We start from the raw sequence: 10,378 nt of genomic DNA, 5'->3' as shown, positions 1-10,378 counted from the left end.
GGAGTGTGCGGCCTCAGTGTGGGACACTTGCGCCATCCCCACACCGACGCACATCCGGTAATGAATTACTCTCCGCAATTCTTTTCTTTTGTGTTTCCGTTTTTTTTTTCTCCCCCTTTTTTGCTTGTTGCCTTGGGGCAACCAATATGAACTTTTTTTTTCATTTTTAATGGTTTAATTTAAATTTTTAATTTTATTTTTCATCCCCCATCCCACTTTTTTGCTTTTGGGGCAATCACTATGGACGTTTTTTCTTTTCTACTCTTTTCAATTGTTTCTTTCTGCACTCTTCCTGTGAGGGGTGCCGTGTGTTTCCCGCCCAACTGCTCCACTCGCACACCCACCGACACGCTCATGACGACGGCCCTGTGCGCCTCGCCTGCTGCACGCATGAGGAGGGGCCGCGACGAACGGCGCGCTGAGGGAGCCGTGACGTGTGGGCGTGCGACGAGGGCCTGTGGGGCGGAGCACACATTTCTTTCCCTCTTGTTTTGCTTTCTTTGCGGCCAGGGCGGGCAGACACCCGCAGCGCCACACACACACAGCCACATCCTGCCGCCGTGTTTTTAAGATTTTTTGCATTGCGTGTTTATTTCTCGCGCCGGCAGTCCCTTCGGGGTCGGCGTCGTCAGCATTTCTTTCTCCCCTCCGATGATTTTTTTCTTTTGCTGCGCTCACTCTCCCGATGGAGTGACGCGACTCCCGTCATGTCTGCGTGCTTCTCTCAGTCCCCCCACACACACGAGTGACTGTGCTCTGCGGGCCGCACTCACATGCCACTGAAAGGGCTGAGGGGAGCAGCAACACGCAGATGACCCCATGAAATATAAACGATGTGCGGACACATGGAGGGTCAGACGGTTGAAAGGCATTTAAATATTTAATTTTTAAATTGCGGGAAAAATATACAAACAGTTTGGTGGGCGCACACGGTAACCAGTTGAAATTTTTTTTTTTTTTTTTTGTGTGTAGTTTTTCTTTTCTTTTTTAATTATTTCTGTGTAGCCGTAATAGAGGAGGACTTTTAAAAAATTTTTTTTTTTTCTTTTTTCTTTTTATCAATTTTTTTTTTTTTTTCAAAGTGTGAAGTGTGGAAAGGTGAAGATGAATTTTTTAAAAATTTTGATAAATTTTTTATGAATTGCCGCTGCTTTGTCTGCAGTGCAATATTGTGAGCCTGAGCAGCATTTTTCTCTTTGTTTCTGCCATGCACTTCTGCTGTACTGTTTTGTTTGTGCGTCCCTTCACATGCTCCGCTCCTGTTTTTTACTTCTTTTGCTTCGTGTGTCTGCAGGCACACACAACCAAATGCACGCACAAAATGCACATTGCAGTGGATTTGGATGCTTTTTTTGTAGCGGTTGCTGGCGGTTGCGGGTGGCTGCTGCTTCCTCCGTGGGCATGAAGGGAAGGAGGAGAGAGGGAGCGCGCACCGCGAGTCACTCTTCCAGCGGGTGTGATGCGCGCGGTGGGCTGCGACTGCTGTGGAGGGCCGCATCTTTTCGGTGTGCGCTTCTCCGCCGTTGTGCCGTGCATTTGCGCATGTCATTTGTTATGCGCGTGCGTGCTGGGCATGTTTTTCCGGAGCGTTGAGCGGCCACCACCATTCTTTGGCGGCTTGTGTGAGCGGGCGCGTGCGGATGAGGGTCAGGGCGTATGGAATGAGGGAATGACTTGAGGAAATGGGAATTTGATTTGGATGGTATTTGGACCAGATTCATTTGGCTGCGGTGGACACATGCACGACGGATGTGTTTCCGCATAATTGGGGGAGGATGCGACAGGATTTTCCGAAGTGGCCCGTCAATGCAATTCGGGTTTCATGGCACTGGGGCACAGTGGTCTTCCTGCAATGGCTGGTGACGGCCCCTAGTGGACCGGTGTATTTATGCTGCTGCTGCTGCTCGAGGAGGCGTATAAGTGCGATTTGAGGTGAGCGGCGGAAGGGCCACAGATCCCGCAGTGACGGTCGTCGTTGGCCCACCGGGTGCCTCCGAAGGTTTTGTTGGATGCAACGTCCTTATGCCCGTCTCTGGATGGCGGCATCCCTGATGCAGCCAACGAACGGGGCTGGGAGCGACGGTGAGACGCATGCACGTGTGGATATTCGGCGCGGCCGGCGCACCGCACGCTGAGAGCATGGCACGGTGAGGACCGGACCTAGAAAATGGACACCACGTGGGACGTCAATCTTCGCTGCAGCGACCGCCACTGAATTTGGATTTGCTCGCACCTCCTGCGGTCCCTCTTCCTCCCCTCACTTCTGTGCCGAGGACTGTGCCGCGGGATCCAGCAGCGCGATGTTTGGCCGCAGGAGCATGGCCCGAACAAATGATTTGTGGGAGGGGATGTGCACTGCGAAGAAAATGAAAAAAATGTTGCGAGACGAACACCACGACAAGACCGGAGTGAAGTTGTTTTTTTTTAATTGCGCGAGGGCGGCCTGCCACCTGGTCGGTTGGGAGGATTATTTTTTTTGCGTCGTTGCGCTCTCTTTTTATTCCGCTGCGTTTTCATGCGGACCTGCGAAGGGAGATTTGCAAGAAATTCCTGCGAGGCGTCCGTGCCGCCGTCGGAAAAGCGGATTCCCCCTTGAAAAACGCTATCTTTTGAATTTGTTTTAGGCGGGGAGTTCCTGTCGATTCAACGCGGCTTTGTTTTGCGTATTTGATGCGTGTGTTTCCGAGCGGTTTGATCTGTGCTCCCAGCCCACTCGGATGTGGTGTGCACGTCGACGTGAGGGTGCCTGCCAGCCGTTTTATTGCCTCCCCCGCTGTGGCTGCCGCCGCTGCCTTCTTCCCTTCCTGAGGTCCTGCGGCTTCTTGACAAGATGTTTTGGAGAAGGCGTTGCCGCTCTTATCGTCCATGGTATTTTGATTCTGGTGTCGCGGTCAGGAGACATTGAACGAGAGGGTTTGCTGGCCTTTTGTTTTGGTTATCCTCTCTGCCTGACGGCCAGTTCTACACAAACGTGCTCCTCGGCACCTCAGTTGGTGCTGGTGGGTTTGCTCACAGTTGTCACTGGCAATCGCATGCGCCAACTCTTCTCTGCTCCATTTCAGTGTCGCATTTTTTTATTGATTGACGGACACCATTCTGTCCGGCGTGATACTTTGATTGGATTGTATGGGACTGCTCGCCAACGCCATCGGAGAAAGCAGGCCGACTTTTTCACGTATTTAATTCCATCTTGCGCGCAGTTATTTTTTCCACATGTTCTGTTGGGCACTCAAACAGCGAGGAGTTCGGAGCTATGCGTGCGTGGAATTCTTCCTGCCATGTGGACTGCGGGCAACACCGAGGGGCTTCCACTTTGACTCCACAGAGTTGTTGTGTTTCCTTTTGGGGGGTTGGCAGGGAAATTGCATGCAGCCTGCTACTGCTGGTGTGTCCAAATGTTGTCACTCCATGCGAATAATGTGCTTCATCGAGTGAGGGTGTTGATTGGGTTTGTGTGCACTCTGATTCTGTTTGCCACTTTGTGCGGGCACGCAACACTTGAGTGGTGGGAAAATGGAGCGGGGCGATGCCTGGCCGCGTCTCGCCCATTGTTCACTGCACGATGGTGCGGTGCACATTGCGGTGCTGACTCTGCGATGTAACTGCGGTCTCCTGTGCCGCAATGGCTGTGGGTGGAGGAGAGTGTTGACCCGCGGCGGGACGGTGGGATCGTGCCTCCTTTTCTCTTTTTTCCTTCCCTTTTGTGAAGGTGTGCACTTATTTTTGGTTTCGGTGATGGGGCAAACAGACAGACAACGTGAATCATAAAATATATACAGGACGATAATGTGGCGGTTTTGGGGTTGGTTGCACGTTGTGTTGCTGCGGGGGCGGTGGGCCTCGGTTGCTTCGCCGACAGGCGTTGCAGTGCGGCTGCATGGCGCACCGACCACTCCGCCGTGCGAGTGCCACGCCCAACGTCATTGGGACTGCGGGACGAAACAGCCGCGACTGTCCTTTGGAGCCAGCGGCACCTGCTGGCCGCAGTTGGGCGGTGCGAGTGTGATGCTTCACCGCACGGGTGTTGTGATGGCACCTCGCCGTGGCTCTTGTGATGGTTCCGACGCTGCAGCTCGACATGTGGTGGGGAGTGAAGTGTGGCCGCAGTGGACCATGAGCAGCACCAACGTGAGGCTGAGTGATTTCCTTTGGAATTATGTTGGCGGCAGGGCGGCCGTTGATGAAAGACTACAATGTGACGATGGAGATGTTTGTTCAGGAGCCGGATGATTACGTACAAGACCAGCGGCTTCTTGAAGAAATTATTAACTTCACTGCGCACCAAGCGCTGGAGGCCATTACTAAGCCTCTTCACGAAGGTGTGCTCTCTCTCTTGGGCAACGTAGGGAATATGAAGGAAAGGATACGGTCACTCCTCTTGCAAAGGGAAAACCAAACGGGGTACTCACGCAGGTACTGACGGAAGCGAGGCGGGAGGCAGAGGAAAGGCTAAGACGAACGCAAGAAATAAAATATACCATTTTCACTAATATCGAAGACGTACTGTTTAAAGGAAGAGCTTGCGTCAATGAAATGAAGCTGAGCGATTTTCTTACGAGGGAACTGGACGGCAGGGGCATTGTGGACACCAATCGGGATGTCTTGCCGGAAGAGTTTTTCAAGGACCCCACGAAGTATATCCGTGATAAAGGAGCATTGGACGAAATACAGGCATCAGGTCATTATTTGAGTATGAAGCGAGCTGTAAAGGGTGAAGTGATCTTCGATGAGGATATACGCAAGCTTTGCGATAAGGGTGTCGACAATCTACCGGGGCGGTCATTGGCTGCTGCGGAGGTAAAAGCAACTGTTCATAAATTCACCAAACATTTCTTGGAAGCAGCTGCCGAGGAGACGAGGAACCCAACGACGACGAGCGCACCGGAGAAACTGGAGGGATGCTACAAGTCTGTGTACAATGCGAGGTGGAGCCATGCGGTGGAACTTCCTGACGGCGATGAGCAAAAGAAAACGGGGATGGGAATGGGGGTGCATGAGGGGTAGCCAGAACAGTCATGGACGTACAAGAAAGCTGACGACGTTATCGAAGAGGATGACGCTGTGCAGCAATTCGGTGCAGCACCTCCCGTGTTGATGGTGCTCACCTCGGAGAAGGGATGGCCGTACTCGCGGAATACGATACAGGATCTTCCTAAGGACGTTTTTGTAAACTGTGAGGTGGATCGAGCGTGGCAGATCGTCAAGGGCGATCTAACCGCGTGGTTCAGCCCTCACGGTGGGACCTACTTTAAGACCAAGCGGCGTGTGTTGATTGGGACGCCCGGGATCGGGAAATCGGTGGCTGCCGGCTCGTACCTCCTCTACCAGCTGCTGCACTGCGATGTCGAGAAACTCCAAGTGGTAGTCCACTGTTTTGGTGGACGAGATGCGTACGTGTTTGAAAAGACTACCAGAGCGGTGATAAAATGCAGCGATGAGGACATGTGCATCTCGGAGTTGAGAAGTTTGAGGGGGCATGGGAGGAATGTGTACATTATCTACGATGTGGCAAAGGAGGGAACGCCGCCACCGAGACATTTTGCGCCTACTTCTGGATGGGGCATGATTGCGGTGTCATTCCCAAAGGTAACCAACTATGATGAGTGGGCGAAGCAACTACAGGCCGCGCGAATCATCGTGAAGTGCCCCGACGAGATGGATGTGGAGGCGATGTGCGCCTGGATAACGCGTGATGAGACTAAAGAGAAACAAGCGGAATACTGGAAAGGGGTCAAAAAACACATGTATCTTTTGGGACCGATTCCACGTCACGTCTTTGATGCGGAGGCGTTTACGGAACGCTGTGGAGCGGTGAAGTTTGCACTGCAATCGATCAACGAGGTAACTGTGAAAGAGCACTTTTCACGGGGAGGTGAGTCGCCATGGTATTCTGAGGTTCCGTCCCACAAGCTTGTGAAATTTGTTCGGGAAATATACGCAGGCGGTGTGATCCTTTTCAATGCACCGATATCTGCTTACCTCGAGGAACGGACATTGGAACGTTTCCCAAGTGTAACAGAACAAAATGGCTTTTTGAGGCTGATGTTGGCGTCGAAGGATAATATTTTGCCAATATTTTTTGGATGGTTTGCTTTGAAATCGTTGACGGAGAGTGCCTTTGTCAAGGCAATAGCGACGAAACTCACGGAGTTTGAGCCACCAACAGGACGTCAAGCAAAGCCCTGCGTCTTGAAGTTGGCCCCTGAATTGCATCCCAAGGGAGATGAGGGTTTGCTGCCGAGTGAATATGAGAAAACGATCCGTAAAATAAAGTACGGGGTGTTGTACAAACCGTGGGCCACAAACTTTCCGCTGGTGGACGCCTTTTTTTCTCGGAGTCCAATCCAATGACGCTGGTCGGTCTGCGGATGACTACGACGGGTGAGCATCACACGACCGCCAGCACTGTGAGGCAGTTCACTGAGTGCCTGGCGGCGTATTTTAATGGCTGGGAGAAATTATCCCGAGACGTATCGTGGGAGATTATTTATTTGGAGCACGTAGAAAGCACGCCGATGAACGACTGGCAGAGATGTGATGTCGACAATTCCGATAATTTGACCGAGGAGGGCCGTGAGATTGCGGCGTTCTGGAACGAAAAGGTGCGCCAGTACCAAGTGTCAATATCATCCGGAGACTTTTGAAGAGACGAAGCTCTCCGAAATGTGCAAAAAAATAATAATAGGAAAACAATTAGGGAGGGAAAGGGGTAGTTTGATTTGTGGCAAAAAAATATTGCGGGAATTATGTATTTTTGGATGCTTGTGTCTGAGCATGCGGTGCGGGTGCACCAGCACCATGCGGCAGCATCGCACACGAATACCCAAAATTTCCAACGCTATCGAACACAACAGTGACGGAAGAAATTGGGGAGGGAAAAGGGTTGTTTGGATTCTGGTGAAAAACATTGGCTGATTTTTATATGGTATGTTGATTGTGTGTGCATACGAGACGTAATTTGAGAATTGCCCGGTATGAGAGAATCATTGTGTTTGGCGGTGTCACGGCGCTACCGCATTGTCCATTTCCTTCTATTGTGCCCTAAGGCCCATCACTAACAGAAGCATCTTAAAGGGATGGACGACGAATAAGTTCTATTGAGGAAACAGTGCACTCCGTGTGACCGCATGGAATGAGGCGCCGCGTCATGGATGGGTGAGGATCCGCTTCCGCGTGTGGCACTTTGGGTGATTGCTCGCTCCGTGTGCGTTGTGTGCCGGCAGCGGGCTGTGGCTGTATTCCGTTGTCCGTGGGATGGAGCTTGGAGGCGGTGGCGGTGTGTCGCTTCTTGTTGTTGTCTATTGGTGGATGATTGCTGGCGGTGTGTGCGTTTGTTGTGTGGAGGGCCGAATCCTCTCACCCGCGGACTGACGGCACTGCGATGGTGTGTGTCTGTGAGGGCTGGTGTGGAGTCGCTGGCCAGGGCGAGGGCCTTTGGCGATGCTTTTCCCGCCTGTCGTTTGTTCCTTCCGTGTGTGTTATGCTGCTTCTTGCTTTTCTCCTCTCACCCTTTTCTCCTGTGTTCCTGCGTGGAGTGGCCGCATGCTCACGGGCCATGTTAATTGTGAGTTCCTCTTGGCGGCATCCATTCATATCTCTCTCTCCGCCTGTCTGTCTGTCATTCCCTGTTGGGTGTGGCGTGTTGCACCGCGTGAGGGCTGGCCCGCACACACCGACGGCCCGCTGTGACTTGCCGCGTTGCTGCTCTTTTCTGTGGGCGATGGTTCTCTGTGCTGTTCCTTCCGGATTGTCTCGTGTTGCTGCTCTCTGCGTGGCTGCTCTGCTCTGCTTCTCACTGACTTTTCTGGTGTATTGCCGCTGTTGCTGTCTTTCTATTTCTTGCACACATACACACGCTAGGAAAGAAAGCAACCAAACGCGAATCGCCACTGTGAAATTCGAAGTCTCTGAAGGGACCAACAACAGCACACACACCGCCCACACACATATTTATATGCTCTCACGTGTTGCTGCAATGAAGGCACCCCGCACACACAACCGTCGCCGCGTGACCGGATCCAGCGGAAGGAGGAGGGAAGGAAGAGAGAGTGAGCCGCAGAGGCCCAACATGTCCCGGCGTGTGTTTACTTTCACGGTGCTGCTCCTATTTGTCGTGATGATGTGCTGCAGTGGAGCTGCGACCGCTGAGGTGGGAAGTAATGCTGATGCTTCAACTCCTTCTGGGTCGACATTGACGGGTGTCATTGCTGGAGAGGGGAGCACTTCAGGGGGTGTTGAGGGGCTGCAGGGAGTCGATCTATTTGTGCCGCAGACGACGCAGGTGCTGCCGAAGACGGGGACTGACTCAAGTCGGAGGGATTTATTTGTTTCACCCTCTCTCGTCAGTGCTGGTGGAGTAATTGCTGCTTTTGCCGAAGGTCACATAGGTTTCAAACCCCATACTGAATCAACTAAGCCGTTTTCTGATGTTGTTGCGGAGTACATCGACTCTGCGTGGGAATGGCCCACTCTTGTTGAAAAGGTCAAAAAGGAAGAATGGAGGGCACACACCGTGCTTGGTAAAGCGGAGGGAACGGATAATAGTGTGGTTTTTTTTTACCACCCCACAACCACCACGAAGGACAATAAGGTGTTTCTTCTTGCGGGAAGCCTTGATTTGCACAATGAAAGTGATGGGAAGTGGAAATGGGACAACTTTGAACTGAAACTGGTTGTGGGTGATGTGAGGGAGCCTACGAGCAGCGAGCTGACTGAACGGATCAAATGGGACCAAATCAGGTCTCTGTTAAACGAGAGTACTATAGCTGCTCACAAAGGTGAATTGAAGGAGTTTCTTGCTTCTGGTGGCTCAGGTGTTCTGATGGAGGATGGCACGCTTGTGTTTCCTCTGATGGCGAGGAGCGGAAATGGTGTCGTTTACTCCATGATCATTTACTCGAAGGACAACGGCAGTAATTGGGTGCTCTCGAAGGGCGTTTCCCCTGCGAAATGCTACAACCCCCGCATCACCGAGTGGGAGGGATCACTTCTCATGATTATTGACTGCGAGAGCAGCCAGAAGGTGTACGAGTCGCGTGACATGGGGACAGCGTGGACGGAGGCAGTCGGGACACTCCCAGGCGTGTGGGTCAAATCACAATCATTCTTTTGGGATCTGAGCTTGCACGTGGATGCCCTCATCACCGCGACCATTGGGGGCAGGAAGGTCATGCTGTACACTCAGAGAGGGAACTCCTCGGGGAAGCAAAGGGAAAGAGCGCTCCGCCTTTGGGTCACGGACAACAACCGCTCTTTTTCTGTTGGACCGGTTGGCATGGACAATGCTGGGAAGGAGGAGCTCGCCAGCGCCCTGCTGTACTCGGATGGCAATTTGCATCTTTTACAACGGAGGGAAAACGATAAAGGCAGTGCCATTTCACTTTCTCGCCTGACGGAGGAAGTGAGTACGATCAACTCCGTCCTGAAGACCTGGGCGCAAAAGGACGCCTTCTTCTCCAGCTTTTCTATACCCACGGCGGGTCTGGTGGCAGTTTTGTCAAACGCATCGGCCAACAACGACACGTGGAACGACGAGTACCTTTGCCTGAATGCAAAGGTGAAGGATGCGACGAAGGTCAAAGATGGGTTTCAGTTGACGGAGCCTGACTCCGGGGTAATTTGGCCTGTGAACATTCCGGATGATAATGTGCGTCATATATCTTTGAGCCACAACTTCACACTTGTGGCGTCGGTGACCATCGAAAAGGCTCCGAGTGAGGACGCTCCTCTACTGGGTGCAATGTGGGGGGACAATAATTCCCCGCATACCATGGGAATCTTGTATACCGCGGATAAAGAGTGGGTGACGATGTTCAAATACAAGAAGACAACAAAAAGTGGCACTTGGGAGCCGGGGAAAGAATACCAAGTGGCACTCATGCTGCAAGGCAACAAGAGCTCTGTGCACATTGATGGTCAGCCGCTGGGGGAAGAGGAAACGCTGTTAACAGCTGAGAGACCACTTGAGCTCGCAGGCTTTTGCTTTGGCGCGTGCGGTATGCAAAACTTTCCTGTGACGGTGAAGAACGTCTTTCTGTACAACCGCCCACTGAATCCCACTGAGATGCGTGCAATCAAGGACAGGAAACCCGTTCCAAAGAGAGCTCTGGAACCACAAGCGGGAGGTGTTTCTCAAACCATCGCATCTGCTGTACCTGCGGTGCCTGGCCCAGAGAAAACTTCAGCAGCTCCAGCGGTGCCAATGACATTGGACCCCCATGCAGTTGAAGAGGTGAGTGAGAGTGGAGCGGCAAAGAGGAATACCTCTCGGACTGAAGATGTACAATTCGTTGTGCCAGAGGTGAGCTTTACCTCTGCTGGGAGCGGACTGCTGCCGCTGCTTCTTCTGCTCGGGCTGTGGGGGGTTGCGGCTGCGTGA

At 52.4% G+C, this 10,378-nt stretch overlaps 1 protein-coding gene and 1 pseudogene across 1 annotated transcript, besides 6 other annotated features; both read left to right on the top strand.

Moving 5' to 3' along the window:
• Nucleotides 1-10,378: part of a sequence feature (areas not merged during assembly with more than two copies in the genome that could not be assigned to a particular haplotype) that runs on past both edges of the window.
• Nucleotides 174-201: a sequence feature (AT_rich).
• Nucleotides 871-894: a sequence feature (AT_rich).
• Nucleotides 947-989: a sequence feature (A-rich).
• Nucleotides 1,033-1,077: a microsatellite.
• Nucleotides 1,108-1,138: a sequence feature (AT_rich).
• On the top strand, nucleotides 3,787-6,644 carry Tc00.1047053506345.70 (annotated as a pseudogene).
• Nucleotides 7,955-10,378, top strand: Tc00.1047053506345.40 (trans-sialidase, putative; the record flags this gene model as incomplete). Its single annotated transcript, XM_806950.1, has 1 exon — nucleotides 7,955-10,378. One exon carries the CDS (start codon nucleotides 7,955-7,957, stop codon nucleotides 10,376-10,378), a length of 2,424 nt encoding a protein of 807 aa, XP_812043.1.

The sequence above is a fragment of the Trypanosoma cruzi genome, genomic scaffold (genome assembly GCF_000209065.1).
Source record: "Trypanosoma cruzi strain CL Brener 1047053516455 genomic scaffold, whole genome shotgun sequence".
Classification (NCBI taxonomy): Eukaryota; Euglenozoa; class Kinetoplastea; order Trypanosomatida; family Trypanosomatidae; genus Trypanosoma; species Trypanosoma cruzi.
Note: the sequence above shows the minus strand (reverse complement) of the source record. Positions and strands in the feature narration are given on the sequence as shown.